The 20,596-nt window shown below is 40.0% G+C and overlaps 1 protein-coding gene across 5 annotated transcripts in view; it reads left to right on the forward strand.

The window, feature by feature from the left end:
• Positions 1-16: 16 nt before the first annotated feature.
• SEPTIN10 (septin 10) overlaps positions 17-20,596 on the forward strand; it is a 63,218-nt gene continuing 42,638 nt past the window's right edge. For all 5 annotated transcript variants that reach the window (XR_005592046.1, XM_039518068.1, XM_039518042.1 and 2 more), the window contains exons 1-4: positions 17-166; positions 5,588-5,705; positions 6,921-7,116; positions 11,555-11,741. Coding sequence is in view for 4 of the 5 variants with exons in the window: in XM_039518068.1 (XP_039374002.1) it covers positions 137-166; positions 5,588-5,705; positions 6,921-7,116; positions 11,555-11,741 (531 nt within the window). In the remaining variant the exon portion in view is untranslated. The remainder of the gene's footprint in view (positions 167-5,587; positions 5,706-6,920; positions 7,117-11,554; positions 11,742-20,596) is intronic.

Here is a 20,596-nt window from a genome sequence, read left to right on the forward strand (position 1 = left end):
CGTGACCACGCCCCTCCCCGCCCGTTTGCTTGGCCCCGCCCCCCGCACGGACCCTCTAGCTGCCGGTTACATTCCAACCGCCCGGAGCTTCCCGCGCGCCTCTCCCCTCCCCCTCCCGCGGCGGCCGCCCGGTGTCATGGCTTCCTCCGAGGTGGCCCGGCAGCTGGTGAGTCCCGCCCGCGGGCGCGTGATACTTTCTCGCCTCTTCCCCCCCCCCCCCACCGCACCCTAAAAACTTCCTCTGCCGGGCCGGGCCGGGCCCCTCCTGGGGGGGGGGGGGGCTGCCTCCGCGCGGGCTCCGATCACTGTGACGGGACGTGCCGGCCCCAGCCTCCCCCCTCAGTCACCGCCCGCCACAGCCCCCTGCGCCCAGGCTCACGGCCCCCCCCCCCGCTGTCACCCCCACCGGGCTGGTAAAACGCCCCCGCGGGAGACTCGCGTGTGACGCGCTCGCTGCGGGGGGCGGCGCGGGTAGGACAGTGTCAGGGGTTTTTCATCCCAGGGTCTCAAAGCCCCTTGCGCGCGGCTGGGGGATGGAGCCGCACAAAGCGGGCGACTCCCCCATTCCAGTCAGGGTTTGGGTTTAGAAGTGGGAGAAGCCCCAGGGGCTCTGCCCTCAGCCCCGTCATTCCACGCTGGGAGCAAATCAAAGGATGGAGGCACTAATCAGCATTAATGATTCATTAGCTTAACTTTTCTTCGCTCTGAACGCTTCCCTTTCGTGTAGCTCTAGACTGAGGTGGAACTTTAGTGTTTCTTGTTAGCAAGTCCAGATGAGAAAAAAAATCTTATGAACATTGATTCACATAAAAACCGTGAATGTGCTTCAACTACGCTTACAACAGCTTTCACTTGTGGCTGCTTTTACTTTTGTCCAGCCCATATTTTTTGCAAGAGTGCTAACAGCAAAGTAGAATTATGCATACTTGTTAAAATATGCAATTACTTCAGAAGTATTCAAGTGGCCATCTTGAAAACTGTCAATTTGGGAGCCATCTAGCCATAGGAACCAGTCCCATGCGATTCAGATTACCAATCATGCAACATAAATTTCTAGTTGTGGATAGCAAATACTCTAATGGTTACGAACTGTAGCTCACAAACAATGCACAGACATATGTTTGAATAAGAAATTCCTTGAATAATTTCTAATAATGAGCAAATTTGTTAATTTTCCCTGAGTTTATAGGTAAAATTGTGAACAGAAATAAGTATCATGCCATAATCCTGTACTGAACCTGTATACAAGGCCCATACACACGCACGTCTGTTGACTACAGTTTGCAGGCTCTGTCAGTGTTCTAAAATTATTACTAGAAGATCCAATTCCCAGCTTTGTCTTGCTCAAAATGGCTGAGAGTTGCTGCATATTTATAAAGAAAAAAAATCTAAACAGTCTTGGTTATGTGTTTGCATGCTTCAAGGAAAACCTTGCTCCGCATCCTGGCAAATTCTGTCAACTTTCCACTTCTACCTGGTTCTTCAGATACACAAATCCAATCCAAAACTTGGCTCAGATTCACTTTTATTTCTGATGTAGTGAATAATTTGAATAGCTCATGATATAAAGACACATCTTCTGCCCTGTTCCATCTTGGATGTTGCTTTGTTAGGGACATGAGGGACACAAAATGGCCTAAATAACCAGCTGCGGATTTGTCTTGTTTAGAGGAATCCCTGGGTGGAATTTAGTTGGCTGTTCTTGTTCTTTTCTGTCTGTGAGGCATTCTGAAAGGTGTGTGGCCAAAATGCTGAATGCTGATGATCCTTGGCTGTTGGATAGTTCATGGGGGCCATTGTAGTGACTTAGATCAGAGTAGGGTGACCAGACAGCAAGTGTGAAAAATCGGGACAGGAGATGGGGGTAATAGGACCCTATATAAGAAAAAGACCCAAAAATTGGAACTGTCCCTATAAAATCGGGACATCTGGTCACCCTAGATTAGAGCAGCGTTGGGGGAGAATTGTGCCCTGATTACTCCCAGTCAGAGAAGTGCAAGGTCTCTTTTCCTTCACTTTCCAGACTTGCCCCTAGATCCAGTGCTGAACACTGCTTTGTTTCATCCAAAAGAAGTAGCCCATTGCGTTCCATTTATGAATAATTATGCTTTAAATAAGTTTTATAGCCTTTATATCATTTAGTAAAATATAATACAATTTTATATTGCATGTTGTATATAGCATTCTGTATGTAAAGAATTATAGAGAGTAAACTAGAGAACAAAAGTTTCACAGCCTGGACTCATGGCTCTTTTATATGAGCAGAAAGGAAAAACTGCAAAAGACTAGCATAAAAGAAGAGTTGACATTTAAAAAATAAATATGTCAGAGAGTATTCTTGTGGATTAACTACAGTGAGAGGATAGTTAAAAAAAATGCAGTATCAGCAAAAATGAAATGTGATGGGGATTTAGAATTTATCAGTAGTCTTACAGATTTGGAGAGGCAAGAGAATTCTAGATAGGGCAGCAGAAGCAAACAATATTACACAGGAGAATAGTAGGGAGGGGACCAATATAAAAATGGAGGGAGCATTGGGAGGGGACAAGTTCATGGGTAGTTTGGAAACACAGGATGGCAATTTTAGATTGGATTATAGTTATTATAGGTAGAGGGAAGTGGAGACAAATAGTCTAATTTCTCAGATTAACAAATAGTAGTATTAAAGTGCTCCAGACAATTTTAATTGAATGGGGTTGGCATTCAATCGTCTCAGAAAAACAAACATAAAATTTCTAGGAGAATTTCATACAGGTTCAACAAAGGAATTGTATAAATTACCAATAGGAATTGTATAAATTACTAATAGGAATAGAATTGTAAGACTTCTTATGATGGAAGTGTGTAAAGTACTGTAGCTATACCTGAAAGAAAACAAACTAGAATAACTGAATATGAACAATCCTGCAGCAGGTATTCCTACAGTTCTTCTTTATAATAGAAACTTGTCTTCAGTGCTGTTCAGAATAGTGGGAAAGCTTGTTGTTTAGAAGTTATTAGGATTTGAACAATATGTTATAGTTAACTTATTAGTCTTAATATTAGGGTTTAGTTTAATTGTAAGTATAACATACAATTTAAATAATGGAGGGGTAGCTGTGTTAGTCTGGATCTGTAAAAGCCGCAAAGAGTCCTGTGGCACCTTATAGACTAACAGACGTATTGGAGCATGAGCTTTCGTGGTGAATACCCACTTCATCGGGTGCATGTAGTGGAAATTTCCAGAGGCAGGTATAAATATGCAAGCAAGAATCAGGCTAGAGATAAGGAGGTTAGTTCAATTAGGAGGGCCTCTAGTAAATATCTTGTACCCATATAGTTACATTCTCAAATTTGCTGCTGTTCTAAGAATTCATGTATCTGAAGAAATTTTGAAAATGATATAAATACCTTTGGCAGAAGTTGAGCCACTCAGTTTCCTGACCAAAACACACATCTAAAAGTAGCTGATTTGGCAGAAGTTCAAGGACCCAAGGAAATAAGCCAAGTTGGACTTTTGATATGAACTACATAACACTGCTATAGTCAAAATTTTTGTTGTGTAGTGAAGTATGGTTATATTTAGGAAATTAATCGTAAAAAGGCATCCTGTTGTTGAACATGTTTACTATATTTCAGTGCCATTATCCGCTTTGCAGTGAAAATTTGTTCTATTCAGTCATCTTCATTGTCAACGAACTTGGAGGCTAAATTCATCATATGGAATACTTTTAATTTTTTTTTATTTTTTAAAGTCAAAGGTACCAAATTGACAGCTATAGAGACTAGCTCCTCTGTTTTTTCCACTGAGCAAATACAGAAAGTCCATCAGTAGCTTTCTCTATACAACCCTGTTGATGGATTCAAATCCTGACATAGATGGATTGGTGCCATTTGTTGTATTTTTGTAGACCTTTGTCCACCGAGACTGCTAGCGACTTATGCAACATAGCTAACAGTTGCATGATAATTTAGGACACTAGTAACATAGTCAAGATTTAGGCCAATGACCAGGATATGAAAGGCATTGTATCCCTCTACAATTATGCTGAGACTCTAACGTCCTTTGTGTGTCTCAAATCTTAATTGTTGGTGTTAATAATATAGCTTGATTTTTGGTCATATACCAGGTTGAATCTTCAGTTTTGTTAGACAGAAGTGCTGTTCTTGTGTTCACCTTTGTGGCTTGTATAATCTTGTCTTTTATGTTGCCTGTTGTCCCCTCTGCTCCGTCGGGGACTCCATGTCCCATTTGTTTGTTTCAACCACAACCATCTCTCTCTCTTTTTTATATTGGCTCCCACACATTGGAGTGCCTTTCCTGAGGTATTTTGTCATTTTCTCTTTTTCAGATTGTGGCTATATCTGAACTTGTTTTCAGTCAATACCATGTTAATTTCAGAATCACCATGTTTGATAGTCCTAAAATGTACTGTTTTCTCCTTAAATTGTTTTTGTCTGTGTACATTTTTCAGCACTATCAGTCTAATACGAGAACAACAATACATGAAAATCAATGAGAATGAATAAATATTTAAATTATTATAAGAGATGCATACTAGAAAGATTCAGCATAGTTTCATGATGAGTGCTAAACTCATGTTAAAAGGCCTGACTGAAATATGTCCAAACATATTCAGTGTAAAGGATGACACTTTTCCCTGAGCTTCTAAATTTAAATAAAAATCCCCCAACCTTAGTGAAGTAGGCAAACGCTAGAATGTAAACCCAGGTTAAGGTTAAGTCTTAGGATGCTGGCTGTATTAGAAGGCTCAGGGAATTGATAGTGGTTTGATGATTGTAAACGTAGGAACACAGAATAACGTGGACCTGTGGCTAATCATGGTTTTGTCCATCTGTTTATGCTGAATGGTTGTTTTTTAAATTGCATTTCAGGTTCTGCAGTTAATATGTGGAAAAATGATGTTGTTTCCTTTTATTTTAGACTATGTATGTTAGGCATTTCTCATATACCCATCACCAATGTGTCTAAGTACCAATTCATTATTAAATAATTTAAAAAGAACCATAGACTCTGGTACTCTAACTACATATGTAATGATATCCATTATAGTTGTGATGTATGGATAACTTTACACATTAAAAAATTCTCACTGCTTGCACACTTAGAGTACGTTTTTATCTGTGTGTATCTTTCCTCAAGTTTTCAGTCACTATTTTGAATTCCTGCTGTCCCTTATGTTCTCCTCTGATTTTTTTTTTCTTTCTTTGTAGAGGTAAATCAGTTGGGATAGCCTTCATTCACAAGTTTTCATTTCCATTTGACTAGTGTGCTTTCTTTTGTTTATAGGCTTTGATCTCACAAGTCACTTAAGCATGTGCTTAACTTTAATCATGTGAATAGTCCCATTCACTTCAGTGGCTTCGATGGCAAATTAGCTGGCTACAGTAAAACTTAATTATTTATGCCATCATTTCACTAAATGAGTTGATACTTATTATTCCACTGACAGACTTTGCAAACTCTTAATGTTTTCTTCAGTCACTTACCAGACTAAAGAAGAGTTCTAGCTTACTAGTAGATCTCCTTGTATATCACTGTTAATTGTTTGGCAACATATTTTCTTAAATAATCATTTTTCCACAGCAAAATGATAATTGTCGACCCTTATCTTTGTCTGGCCATGTTGGTTTTGATAGCTTACCAGATCAGTTGGTTAACAAATCCATCAACCAGGGCTTCTGCTTCAACATTCTTTGTATTGGTAAGTAATATACTTTTTTTATTATTGACAGCAGTGAATATTAAGTATTTGGCCATAAACTATCTTTTGGCACAAATATTAATACAAAAAAAAGTGCATGACAAGGTTACTGTTACCTCCCATCAGGAAATGACTTCAGTATTGATCCAATGTGATCTTAGGGTGTTTTTGCCTTTTTAACTATGATCCATAATATGCCTCTTTTTATTCGCAGCCATCCTTTTGATTATCTTTGTTGTATAGTACTTTCATGATCAGGCTTGAAGGATGCCTTAAGTCTTGTTTCATGAGCAACTTCTAGGATTCTTTAAAACTTGTGGTCTACATCCAACTCTTCCCCATAGGTAAAGTATTTCAGATAATAGAACCCAAGCCACTCCCAGGTCTATCAGTAGGAAACCTTGAAGCCTTTTTATACTTATTAATTTTCTGGCTGATTCTATTGGAGTTCTTTGGATGTACCAGCCAGACACACAGCCATGCATTTTCCTAAAACCCAACACTGAACTGAGCAAGGATATAAATAATCCACACCAATCCATAATTGTCTTTCACTTCCTCTCTGTCTATTAGCTGATGTGGTTGAAGAACAGACCTCCCTATATGCATGGAATAGCTAATCTTAAAACTTGTGTAAAATAGTGAAGATGGATAGCTGACCTAATGAAATAGTAAATAGTAATACTGACCTAATGAAATAGTAAAGTTTTCTTGGTGTTAAGGTTTTCTCTCTTCCCCTGCCCCCCACTGATTTTTGGAATGCTGGTGCCTAGGCCACCACGGCAGGCCCATATAAGCATGCTAAACAATCTTTAGTCCTCATTTATAAGACACTAATCCTGTTCTTGGATCTTAAGATTCTAGTGAGAGGCACAAAAGGAATGCTCTTAGTACTCAAAGGTGTGTGGTGGTGTTGTTTTCCCTTTGGGGTACTAGTAGGTGTGCATGCATATGTTCTACTTGTCAAGGAATTGAAGGTTTGAGGGAATATTCAAGATAATGAGGCACTGCAATTGATTTTTTTGTACAAAATACATTTACTGGTGCTTCTAAGGGTCAAAAAGAGGAATTTGGTCATATGTTTGGAGAAGCTAATTTACAGGTAATTTCTCTTTAAACTCTTTTAATGGGGGCAATAACTATAATAACAACTATTATGCTTTGTACAAATATATGTAAATGCAAACTTCTTACTTTTTCTTTTAATTTTTTTAGGGGAGACTGGAATTGGAAAATCAACCTTGATAGATACTTTGTTTAACACCAGTTTTGATGACCGCATATCAACACATTTTCAACCGAATGTAAGACTCAGAGCTCAGACCTATGAACTCCAGGAAAGCAATGTTCGATTGAAACTGACCATTGTAAATACAGTGGGATTCGGTGACCAGATAAACAAAGAAGATAGGTTAGTGTTTCCTCATGTGGTAAGAATTTGATTATGCAAAATAACCTTGGTCTTGAACTGTGGAGTCTGAGTAGATTTTTCAAGTTAGGGATGTGATTAAGAAAAATGTGTGGTACAAATTACATATGTACTCCAGATATTTAATTATACATTTTTCCACATAATTAATGGATCGTATTTTCTTCTTGTCAGGCAAGTTATTTGAGAAATCAATGTTTACTCTGCCCTCATGTGCACATGCCTTTATAATGTGTTACAAATTATATCAATAAAATATATAATAGTGATGGGCATTTTTTGAACTTTCATATAATTATACAGATAGTAAGTTGCGGTACAATATATTCTCTACAGACTTGTGCTTTTAAGTTTCAGTAGGATCCACAAAAGAGTGTAAGTTGGAAGAAAATCATCTCGATTTTTTAAATGTAGGTATATTTGAAGTTGAACAGTCTATTTAGAAGATGGAGCATTACACAGCTAGTGAATTTAGAGTTTTCTTTTCCGTCCAATTCAGTTTGATGAATTTAAATATTCATAATTATTAAAATGATTTTCTTCAGACTTTTATTGGGATGACCAATACTATGAAGCATTTTTAATTATAATTTACATTATTTAAGAGCCAAGTAGGGTTGGGCATGGATGGAGGTTGTGCATTCACTTCCAGAACATAAATTAACACTAAGGCTACGTTTTAGTCACGGGTATTTTTTGTAAAAGTCATGGACGGGTCACTGGCAGTAAACAAAAATTCACAGCCCGTGACCTGTCCATTACTTTTACTATATAACCCTGACTAAAACTTGGAGGGGTGGGGACTGCCCGGGGGAGCCGTGGGTGCTGGGGGAGTTTGGCCTGGGTGCTAGTGGGGTAGGGGATGGGTGGCGGTGTACGGCCTGGACCCCTGCTGATGCTGGGGGGTGGGGTGGGCAGCGGTGCGTGGCCCAAGAACCTCGTTGGTGCTGGGGGGAGTGACATGTTTGGCAGGGACAGTAGGCTCTGTACCTGTCTACGAACCTCCCCCTCGCCCCCAGCAGCAGCAGTGTTTGAGTGTGGAAGGGGGCAGGGGGTTGGGGCATGGGACAGCGTGAGGCGGGCTCTGAGCGGCGCTTACCCAGGGGGCTCCCCGGAAGCAGTGACCTCCTTCTTGCTCAGGTCCTAGGCAGAGGTGTGGCCAGGCAGCACTGTGCGCTGCCTTCGCCTGCAGGCACCACCCCCGCAGCTCCCACCAGCTGCTACGGAGGTCACGAAAGTCACGGAATCTGTGACTTCCGTGACCTCCGTGACAAACTCGCGGCTTTAATTAACATTATAGCATAGGATACTAACAAAAGAGAGTTCTTGCTAGTGACTTGCCTGTTCTTGCCCATTTCTTTGATGAACAATGTTTAGACGATAAAGAAAAATCTCAGGTACTGGTGTTAATGATACGCAGTAAAATATTTCATATTGCAAACAAGGCTGTCTTCTACCTCTTTCAAATTCACTTTCCATGTAATCAGTTCCTTTGAAATTTCGCCTCCCATGATTCATCTACACTGTATGCAGCAACAGATACTCAGGACCTGCTGCTTTTATGTATACAATAACATGTTTTGAAGATACATTATGGTCCTCTTGTAATTTGGATCATACAAAAAGGGAAAGAATCTTTAAAATGTAGTTAAAATACAGATCAGATTCTCATTCTTTAGAGGATAACTTCCTGCTCTCTTGCATGCATTTACCAGTAATAAAGCTCCCAAAAACACAATACTGATCTCCAAAAGATGTGAAAATATCATAATTATGGACAGTATCAGTCACATGCTAGTTATAGTGATAATCTGTTATTTCCAAGATTGAGTTGTGAGACTACAGAAATTACAGAAGTCCATGAAATGGATCACTTAAGGATTTCAGTAAAAAGCATAGCTGATACACTCTGCTTTTCATCACCAATAGAGAAAAATTTAACTGTATCTTTAACCCATCCTGTGCTGCGTTAGTTTCTCAAACTAGTATTCAGTAACTTTAGTTTTACATTGCTTAGACAGTTTGATCATTATCCATACATTTAATATCCTGTTCTAGTATATTACTTCTTGAGATTCCAGTGTATGTAGTTGATATGTAAAGTGATATACTCCTGGGGGAATTCTGCACACAGTATTTTAAAATTCAGCAAAATTCTGCAAATGTTGTCAAAATTATGCTGCATAATCAAGCCAGTTTCAATTATTTTTGTAATTTATTTCAAAATACCTGTCAGCAAGTATGTCTGGAACAATACAGACACACACAAAAATTCCTTCAGGAGCATAGGCGGCAGGTTCGTATAATTTTTGGTGGGGCCCAAAATGGTGGTCTCTCCCCCCCCCACCCCGCTCTCACCCTGTAAGCCGATATAAAATGAAGCTACAATGCGTCAGCACCACAAGATTACAAGGGTCAGTTAAAAATGGAAAGTCAGAAGCAGCACTTGCCTACTTCAATATACAGTATTATATTTTGTTGCACCTGTTGTGATGAACTGGGAATGTTCTTAATATTTTCTCTGAATACTGTGTGGGTGCCTCAGTTTCCCCTGCAAGGTGCCAACTGAAGGTGTTGGGGACAAAGAGATCAGGTGGCCTCCTTGTCCGGAAGAGACACAAAGGCCAGATGAGGGAGTGTCAGTTTGGAGCTGGCTGGGGAAATGGGGAGAGACCCAGAACTTGGGTCTGGGCTCCCCACCCCCCAAGATGGACCTGAGTGAGGGGTCCTGTTCTCTGTACCTACAAGCTCTGTTTTAGACTGTGATCCTGTCATCTAATAAACCTTCTGTTTTACCAGCTGGCTGAGAGTCACATCTGACTGCAGAGTTGGGGTGCAGGGACCTCTGGGTTGGCATGAGCTTTTGTGGGTGAATACCCACTTCTTCGGATGCAAGCAGTGGAAGCCTGGAGACAGGGTTGCAGTCATTCTCTGTGCAGACGGCATCACACTGGCCCTCTAGGGCTCTACAACAATCACACCCCCTTATCCCACCATCTAGATCCTTGAGAAATGCATAGGGGAAACTGAGGCACCAACACAGTATTCAGAGAAGCAGCAAAGAATCCTGTGGCACCTTATAGACTAACAGACGTTTTGCAGCATGAGCTTTCGTGGGTGAATACCCACTTCTTCGGATGCAAGCTTCCACTGCTTGCATCCGAAGAAGTGGGTATTCACCCACAAAAGCTCATGCTGCAAAACGTCTGTTAGTCTATAAGGTGCCACAGGATTCTTTGCTGCTTCTACAGAACCAGACTAACACGGCTACCCCTCTGATACTAGTATTCAGAGAAAACATTAAGAACATTCCCAGTTCATCACACCGGGGCGGGGGGGGGGGGTTGCTATCATGTGTAGCCTCCCCACCCCTGCTGTTGCCCCAGGGGAGCGGGGGAGAGAGCTCCCAAGCACCTGTGTGCCTCCTTCCTTCTCCTCTCTCCCTCTTCCCCTCCCCCGGTGCTCCAAGAGGCTGCCGGCTGCTGATCTCTATAGCCTTAGGCAGAAGCAGCACAAACAAAGGAGAAGCAACAAAGAATCCTGTGGCACCTTATAGACTAACAGACGTTTTGCAGCATGAGCTTTCGTGGGTGAATACCCACTTCTTCGGATGCATTCACCCACGAAAGCTCATGCTGCAAAACGTCTGTTAGTCTATAAGGTGCCACAGGATTCTTTGTTGCTTTTACATATCCAGACTAACACGGCTACCCCTCTGATACTAAACAAAGGAGAGAGTCACTGGCTGTTTTCTTTCAGGCAGGGAAGCTCTGAGGTGGGGCAGGGGAGAAACCCAGCTCCAAATATTGGTGGAGCAGAGCCCTCAGCCTTGAATATTCCTGGGGCCTAAGCCCCTTGAGCCCATATAAGTTGGCGCCCCTGCTCGGGAGTAGAGTTAAAGAAACCCCCATGACAACCCAGTTGCTCTTTCTCTGTCCCCTTCTCCCCTCCCTCCCCAGCCCAGCTGGGGGGCCAGACACTCACAACCCCCCTCTCCCCTCCCTCCCCAGCCCATCTTCGGCCCAGGGATGCAGAGGGAGAAACAGCCTGATGCTCGGTCCCAGGCTTGTGTTGAGTTTCCTGTGCACTGCCCTCTCTTTTCCTCAGGGCATGCTGGGAACTGCAGCTGCCAGGAACTCTCTAGTTCCCTCTCACCAGTAATGTCTTATATGTGCAAGCTGCGCTCTTCTGAGTCCAATGCTAGCTAGTGGTAGCTAGCAGCACTGCAGCCTATTTCTGTAGGGGAAAGGAAATTCTGTGTGCACATGGTTAATTTCTGAAAATTGTGCAGTGGCACAGAATTCCTCAAAGAGTAAGCAATAGTATGCAGAAAAATATAACATGGATTCCCTTTTTTAGTCCCACTCTATCTGAGAGAAACTAATCTTTGGTTGCTAATACATCACATTTTTTCCCCCAGCTATCAGCCAATAGTGGATTACATAGATGCACAATTTGAGGCCTACCTCCAGGAAGAACTGAAAATTAAACGCTCCTTATACAACTACCATGACACTCGCATCCATGTCTGCCTCTATTTTATTTCACCTACAGGCCATTCCCTTAAAACGCTTGATTTGTTAACCATGAAGAATCTTGACAGCAAGGTAAGATTGTTTGAAACCAGTTTGAATGAATTTGTAAAGATTCCTATTTCTTGCAACATCTTGCCTCTCTTATAATTCTTTATTTGTGTTCTTGTTAATACTGTAACTTTTTAAAGTAAAGTCAACATATTATGTTGTCAAGAAATATGTCACTCACTGCTTTTTTCGTTTGGTCATTGAAAGGGATGAGGGAGACTTCTGCATTAGGCAAAGTAGAAAAAACATCTGAACAAAAATGAAAAATTCTGTGGCAGATTTCTTTGGTCAAAATCTGTCTCTTTGGTGACATGACCCTTCTACCTTGGATTCCTTCAGTGTCTAATTCACCAGAGCAGTATTCCTGGAAGTCAATTGCTTCCATGTAGCCTGATCATAAACTTGGACAGGGGACAGGTTCCATAGCACTAGCCTCTTCTGCAACTCTCTTGCATCTGGTGTGTTTCCTTTTCTTTTTCTGTAGCTTCTAGCTGGTGACTCTTGCTGCTGTTCTTATTGCATGTATCTCTTGATCCATACCCTGGGGAGATTATGCCTGAGGGATAACGCCCCTGCCATCTGGAATAGGGCCTGTGATTTACTCTGGAATCCCTCTCCCTCAACACCCCCTATTTGTCTCAGCATTGTAGATCCTCTTCAAGATATGTCTTATCATTATGGTCCATTAGCTCACTGGCCCTAGCGGTCAATGTGGGCTCACCAGCCTGGGATTCAGAATATTGTTGTTACTATTGTTGTTTCTTTGTAATACTATAATGACTGGAGACACTGATCAGGGTTGGGAGCCCCACTGTGCTAGACACTACAGACTTTGTAGTGTACAGTCCCTGTCCCAAAGAACACTCAGTCTTATTTAAGACAAGATACGGGAGTCTGTCAGCCTAGGATGCTAGCTGACTGAACAGCTTGGACTGGAACTGCTCTGAAGATGTCCAGAAAACTCTGTTGGAAAGCAGATTTGTGTGACTTTCCACTAGAAATCCCTCCTCTATGAAATGAAAGTGATTTTTCATTTGAGCAAGACAGACGGTGTCTAATCCTTGCTAGTTTTCTACTCCCTTTATTCTGGGCTGCCTGCTGCACCTTAAACAGTCTGGGCTCACCTTTAGCTCAGTGAGAGTATACCTGCCAATGACTTTGGCATTTCACCCACTGGCACAGGACTCTTTTCATTTTACAGGGGAGACATTTTTAAAAGGTCTATCTTGAATATTTCCACCTCTTTGGTTTCCATTCTATAATGTGATTTAAATGTGGTGCTCGCCGAGTTAATAGAACCACCTTTTCACCTTGCCTTTCACCTAGTGGTAATTGCATCAGTTCAACCCGAAGTATTCAGACACTAATGGCTGATTCACTGAATATGGTATTTCTTAAGATGGTGTAACAACATGCCCTCCTTAAATTCCTATCAAAGGTGGTTTCTGATTTTAATTTAAACCAAACATTCGATCTACTGGTATTTTCCCTAATGCTCCATTCACTGCAAAAAGAGGCCAGACCACATTGTTTGGAAGTGAAGAGGATATTTACTATCTGAACAGGACTAAACTGTACAATAAACCACTGGGATTCCTGGTAGCACACAGCAATATTTTTGGGGATTAGCTAGTTTCCACTCAGATTATCCAAATGAATTAGATTCTGTATACTTTCTTCCTATGAATTAGTGAGTATTAAAATGATAGGTATTGGAACACATTCATTTAGGTCTAAGGTGACCTCTTCTGCTTATGTCAGATGTTTCTGTCACTGAAATGCGAAATACTGTTACCTGGAATTCAGTCTGTACTTTTGTACAGAATTACTTCCTGGATTTAGCTTCTAGATTAGATCTTCAATTTGGTAGAATAATCCTACAGTCATTGTTCAAATGAGACCTGTCAATCCCCACTTGAGTTTAAGGATGAATTATTGCTCATCACAGAGTGGATATCAGTACAAGCAATCATCTTGGAGAACTGCAGTTACTGTAGTAAGGGAAACTAACAGTTTTTTAATCATTAAATGCTTTCAACTAGCTGGGTTGACTTTTTTTAAAAAAAAATTTGTATGGTAGAACAAGTTTTGATTCCAAATATTTTTCTTTAGACTTTGGGAATATGAAAACAAAGTCAATGCTAACACACCTTTCCTAGTAGTAGTGTTTCATTATATCTGTAAAGCATTTTGAGATAGCTCATATGAAAGATGATGTACTTTTTCAAGATCTATTATATGATGGATGGTTCACTCCAAGGATTAAATTGGTGATTAAAAGTATTGCCTGATGCTTTTGGAACTCTCTGCCAGCACACCTAAAAATGCTCTAAAATGAATCATCCTGTTGTGTGTTGCTGTAGCTGTGATTTCTTTGCATGTACTGTGTATGATGTAGTAGTCTATCTTGTGAGCTATGAAAAGAGATTTGTGTGTTTCAGTCATTAAGCAAGTAATCAATAAAGACAAATGCAAAGTACTCCTCTTAGGAAGGAACAATCAGTTGCACAAAATGGGAAATGACTGCCTAGGAAGCAGTACTGCAGAAAGAGATCTGTGGGTCATAGTGGATCACAAGCTAAATATCAGTCAACTGTGTAACACTGTTGGGGGGGGGGAAGCAATCATCATTCTGGGATGGATTAGCAGGAGTGTTGTAAGCAAGAAGTAATTCTTCTGCTCTATTCCACGCTGATTAGGCCTCAGGTGGAGTATTGTGTCCATTTCTGAGTGCCACATTTCAAAAAAGATGTGGACAAATTGGTGAAAGTCCAGAGAAGAACAACAAAAATGATTAAAGGTCTAGAAAACGTGACCTGTGAAGGAAGATTGAAAAAATTGGATTTGTTTAGTCTGCAGAAGAGAAGAGTGAAGGGGGACATAATAGTTTTCACGCACATAAAAGGTTGCTACAAGGAGGAGGGAGGAAAAATTGTTCTCCTTAACCTCTGAGGATAGGACAAGAATCAATGGGCTTAAATTGCAGACATTAGGAAAAGCTTCATAGCTGTCAGGGTGGTTAAGCACTGAAATAAATTGCCTAGGGAGGTTGTGGAATCTGCATCATTGGAGATTTTTAAAAGCAGATTAGACAAACACCTGTCAGATATGTTCTAGATAATACTTAGTAGTGCCATGCATGCAGAGGCGTGGACTAGATGACCTCTCAAGGGCCCTTCCAGTCCTATGATTCTATGATTATATTTGCAGTTGGTAAGTGGCTTTGAACTTTATATCAACAACATATTTTACTGAGTTCTTATTTCATTTAGAAATACATACCATTAAAAAAATTTGAATATCAAGTGGATGGAAACTTTTTTTTTGTTTTGTTTATGTACTCTTTTTGGCACAGAACCTCTAGCATTTAAGTGCACATGAATTTTCTACCTGTTTGTACTGATCATAGCATGCAGATTCACTCATTTGTAATTTGAAGTAAGAAGTACTAATGTGGTATGTTACAAACCAGGTTTTCACTTGTCTTCATATTCAGGAGGTTTATCTAATGTTTTGAAGAATCAGATATTTTCTTTGTTTTTTCATGCCAGCAGAGCATTTCTGACCAAGCACTTATGAATTTAGCTTCTGATTCATTAGGGGTACTTTTAAAAATGATAGAAAAACTTAGGCCAAGAAATTGGTGATACTTTTTTATGGCAATTTTATAGACTTTAAAAAAAAAATCAAAATGTTTGTAAAATATGTGTAACCTTCTATGAGTTGGGTGCATATTTCTACCAGTTGTAGCTACAATGTGAGGGGAGTCACAAGAGTTGAGCAGTCCAACTCAAGTTCAGGAAACCTGAAATGAACTCAGAGGAAAAAAATGTGGTTTAAAATTAGTTACATCCAGAATGATTCACCATCACCACACCCTTTGAGACAATTCAGCACACAAATGTATTTTTGCTAAAATATTTGCAGGTCACTGTTAAGTGAGAGAAATGACATGTGGCTTGTTCTCACTTAATGTATTTGAAAGTTTGGCCTTCAGGATGTTCAGAACAGATTTACTGTGGGAATAAGAGGCTCATGGAGTTCAGTGTAGCAGAACATACTGCTCCTTAAAATTAAGCAAAGATTATATATTTGAGGGTTCAGCACAAACACTGTTTTGGAGGTAACTGTATATAGTACGCTTAAAATCACCTGATTTTATGTGGCAGATGTAAAAAGGCAAATCAAGTCTTTGGAGTTATGCATGGAGGTAAGGAATGTAATTCATCAAAAAATACTTTGACATTAGTCTAAGACATTACTGTGACTTACCTGAGTACAATCTAGACCAGTGGTGGGCAACCTGCAGGCCGCATGCGGCCCATTAGGGTAAGCTGATTACGAGCCATGAGACATTTTGCGGACATTGACCATCCACAGGCATGGCCCCCCGCAGCTCCCAGTGGCTGCAGTTCACCTTTCCCGGCCAATGGGAGCTGCAGGAAGTGGTAGTCCGGCCCGCCAAAGTCTGGGGAAGAATGTTCCCTGCTCTTTTTTCCTCACGTGTTTGAGCTTCCTTTGTTTCCCTTCCTGCTTGATGACTCTGTTTACTGCTTTAATGCAAATTAAGCAGAGCACACATTCCTTTGTTTAGGACAGATCTGGTTGCCAACTTCTGACTCGAACATGTGTTGTTAACACTGTACAGTGGAATCTTAAACTTCACATGCAGTGTTGTCTCACATATTTTACCAGGGGACAGTAATGACCAGCAAATTGAGTTGTCAAATGATACCTTAGAAAGTGTATTTTGTACAAAGATTATTACAATAGTGTGTAGTGTGGAAATGCAGGGGTACATTCTGTCACAATTACTAAAAAAAGGCTTCATTTGGATCAGCACACTCACCATACTAAAATGGATATTGCAGAGAGAAAACCAGTAGAAGATGATGAAAAGTACTTTCATTTGATTTTTTAGAAGTTTTGATATGATTAGCTAAACACATATTTGGTAGTATAAAACTGTTGCGTTTCATACTTGAGATGTAAGACATTAGGCGGGAAAGGAACCTCAGAGTTACGAACCCCTCAGGAATGGAGGTTGTAATGCTGAAATGTTTATAACTGAATAAAATGTTATGGTTCTTACAGAAGTTTACAACTGAACATTGAGCTTTGAAACTTTACTATGCAGAAGAAAAATGCTGCCATCTTAATTTCAATGAAACAAGCACAGAAACAGTTTCCTTCCCTTGTCAAATCATTTTTTTTAACTTTCCCTTTATTTTTTTAGTAGTTTACATTTAACATGGTACTGTGCTGTACAGTATTTGCTTTCTTTTTTTTTTGCTTTTGTTTTTTGTTTTTTTGTCTCTCCTGCCTGATTTTATACTTCCAGGTCCAGATGAGGTGTGTGGTTGACCTGCCAATTCGTAACTCTGGTGTTCGTAACTCCGAAGTCCTACTTTACATAAGATAACAATTAAGCTAATGCCTTGAAGTTTATTCTTTGTTATTGAAATCCCTGCATTTTGCACCAAACAGTGAGGGTGCTGAAGCCAGAAACCTACAGTTGCGGTTAGTTTTGGAAAATTGTCCACTCTAAGGTCAGATTAACTTTTTTGTTTTGCTTTTCATATTTTAAAGAGCCCATCAATCTTTGAGTGCTGGCTATGGCCTGTAAGACATGGAAGTTCCTTACTTAAAGGGTGAATGGAATATGGACCAGTTTCTCAGGGAATATGGGAAACTTAAGGGGTACAGCCTTCAGTTAAACAGTCTTAATTAAATATGGATTGATCTGATGTAACTAAAAATGTAATTCTGTAACATATTTCCGGATGTCCTGACAAAAACAAGTGTTGCCTTAGCAGATAAATTAAGGTAAATATAACTGTATCCTGTTACATGCTTAATGTTGGAGTATTATTGCTTTAGTCTTGGACGCGTGTATTTATAATGGTTTAAAGTAGACCTGTTTAACTATTATAGCAGTCTGTGCTGCTGATTGTTTTTTTTAGCCTTACAGTTACTTCATCAGCAGTTGTTCTCTACCATACATTGTGCAAACAGTTCCTCGTTTTTGGGTGGGAGGCACTTTGTGGTGCACATTTGTTTAATATACATGGCAAGCATATTTTAAAAATCGTATAAACAATTTGTTTCTACAAACTACGCACCTAATTTTATTCATATCACAATGGGATATTTATACTGGCAACAATAGGGCAGAGGAGAGAGCAAGTTGTAAAAAGTAAAAATAGATCTGTCTGAAATGAATAAAACACCTTTGTCACCTTTGTCCAGCTTGTCCTTGTCTGTCCCTCCATGAACGCAAGTCGACAGCCACACCATTCTGTGTTGTTGCAAGCATGTTCTTTCCATTTCTGGCCAAAGAGTTTTGTCATGGGATTGGCCCATCACATTTTTGGTCCACCCAGTGGTCGCTTGTGGTCTTTGGGGATCCAGTCACTGATGCAGGTTGTCCACCTATTGTCTTGCCTGGAGACTACATGACCCGTCCATCTTCACTTTGCATCATACATCGCCTGCACTACATTGGTCACTACGTCTGTACGCCTTCTGATCTCCTCATTCAGTATATGATCATGGAGCGATATCTTACACATTCGCCTTTCCATTGCTCTCTGGGTGACAGCGAATTTTTCTTCCTCCGCTTTTGTTGTTGACTAGCTTTCTGCTCTGTATATCATTGCTGGCAGAATAGTAGCATTAAACAGTTCTTTCCTTTTATTCATGGGCAGTTTCATCCGTTAGAGACATCTTTTTTGTTTTGTTGAAACTTGTTGAAATGAACCAGTGCTAATTATTTAATGCAACTGCATTTAAAAGGAAGTCTGACATAAACTATAACTGCTTATCTCATTCATAAAGGTATAGGGAGAAAGTAATCTACCTGGAACATCTCTAATATGACATTTTAGAGCCTAGATTATCAACGTCAGCAGTGTTATATTGCTTTATCTTTATCTAGAAAGTTGGTAATGTATAGAAGTGATTCACAATAATTTAGGAAGCTTTTGTGTTTTCAGTCTCTTGTTCTGTGTTTGGGGTTGTTTTTTGTGGACAATGTAAAAATACTATAATCAGTTTATGAATTCCCTGTATTGAGGGATTTCACTGTATGTAGTATATTCAAAGGTAAGAAGTGTGGATTTGTGTTCCCTGCTTGTCGTGGAGGAAATCTTCAGTCTTCTGTGGAATTGAAAAACAATTTTTGTATATGAGCTTCTGAAAAAGTAGTTTGGACTTTGAAATAGATTTCTCTTACCTTGTCACGTACAAGGCGTGTGCACCATCTATCCATTACACACATTTTATTTTGGAGGAATTCTTGTCTCAATGGTCATAGGAAGATTAATGTTTTCAAAGATGAAAAGTGCTATCTTAGGTACTAAGTTATGGTAAAAATGTGATAGAATGATGGTAAAAGAAATATAAAAAGTTCCTGACATTTTCTTGTAGCTAGGGTAATGTACCTCCATGGAAACTGGTCTTTTAATTTTGACTTCCTGGGTAATTTTTCTCATCGACTAAGTCCAGATTTTTTAAGTTTTTATGAGCTTCTTTTTAAGGAGTGCTTTGCTGCTGTTTTTTGTTTTTAACCTGGTTCTGCTGTATTATACTGGTGGGTTACTGCTGAGGGCTTCTATGCAAGTCCATCAGTCTAGTTCTTTGTAAACCTGAATTGGGGTATTGCTGATCCCATTGCACTGTAGCAGTCTTCAGTGTAGCCTTGTGGGAGATCTCAAGAGGAGTCTCAAAGTTTGATCAACTTTGTGTGTTCGTTTGCTCATCTATGCGTGTGCTCCCCCTTTTGCTGGTTCCTAAAACCAATACAAACAATCACTAGTTGGGGAGAAATGAGCATTTGTGTAAACTTGTGAAGTTAAGAAACTGGGAAATGGATCATTCTTTCTCAGGGCTAAATACTTCTCTGGGCTTCACTGGGAAGTAACGTTCTTTGTAAAAGACAAAATATTTTAGGCTAAAATTCTTTCTAACAGCAGGAACATGAACACACAGTATAAAAGTAATCAGAGGATTTGCAAGGACAGTTCACAGTACAAAACTACATCTGACTCAGCATCTGCTGTTTGCTTTTATGAAATGTATAACTGTTTGCTTGCTGATATAGGAGAAAGGTGGGTTTTAAAATAAAACAGGACATAACCATTACAAATATAGTCCAATGTGCTGCAGTCCTTTGATATATGTGATATATTTCATTCATCACACTAGCTAGAGAGATAAAGGGTAACAAGAAAACATTCTACAAATACATTAGAAGCAAGAGGAAGACCAAGGACAGGGTAGGCCCGTTACTCAGTGAGGGACAAAAATAATAACAGAAAATGTGGAAATGGCAGAGGTGCTTAATGACTTCTTTGTTTTGGTTTTCACCAAGAAAGTTGGTGGTGATTGGACGTCTAACACAGTGAATGCCAGTGAAAATGAGGTAGGATCAGAAGAGACTAAAATAGGGAAAGAACAAGTTAAAGATTACTTAGACAACTTAGATACCTTCAAGTCACCAGGGTCTGACAAAATGCATCCTAGAATATTCAAGGAACTGAGTGAGGCGATATCTGAGCCATTAGTGATTATCTTTGAAAAGTCATGGAAGACGGGAGAGATTCCAAAAGGCTGGAAAAGGGCAAATATAATGCCAGTCTATAAAAATGGAAATAAGGACAACCCGGGAATTACAGACCAATCAGCTTAATTTCTGTACCTGGAAAGATAATGAAGCAAATTATTAAGCAATCAATTTGCAAACATCTAGAAGATAGTAAGGTGATAAGTAACAGTCAGCATGGATTTGTCAAGAACAAATTGTGTCAAACCAACCTGATGGCTTTCTTTGACAAGGTAACAAGCCTTGTGGATGGGGAGAATCGGTAGATGTGGCATAT

Source organism: Mauremys reevesii, linkage group 1 (assembly GCF_016161935.1).
Source record: "Mauremys reevesii isolate NIE-2019 linkage group 1, ASM1616193v1, whole genome shotgun sequence".
Lineage (NCBI taxonomy): Eukaryota > Metazoa > Chordata > Testudines > Geoemydidae > Mauremys > Mauremys reevesii.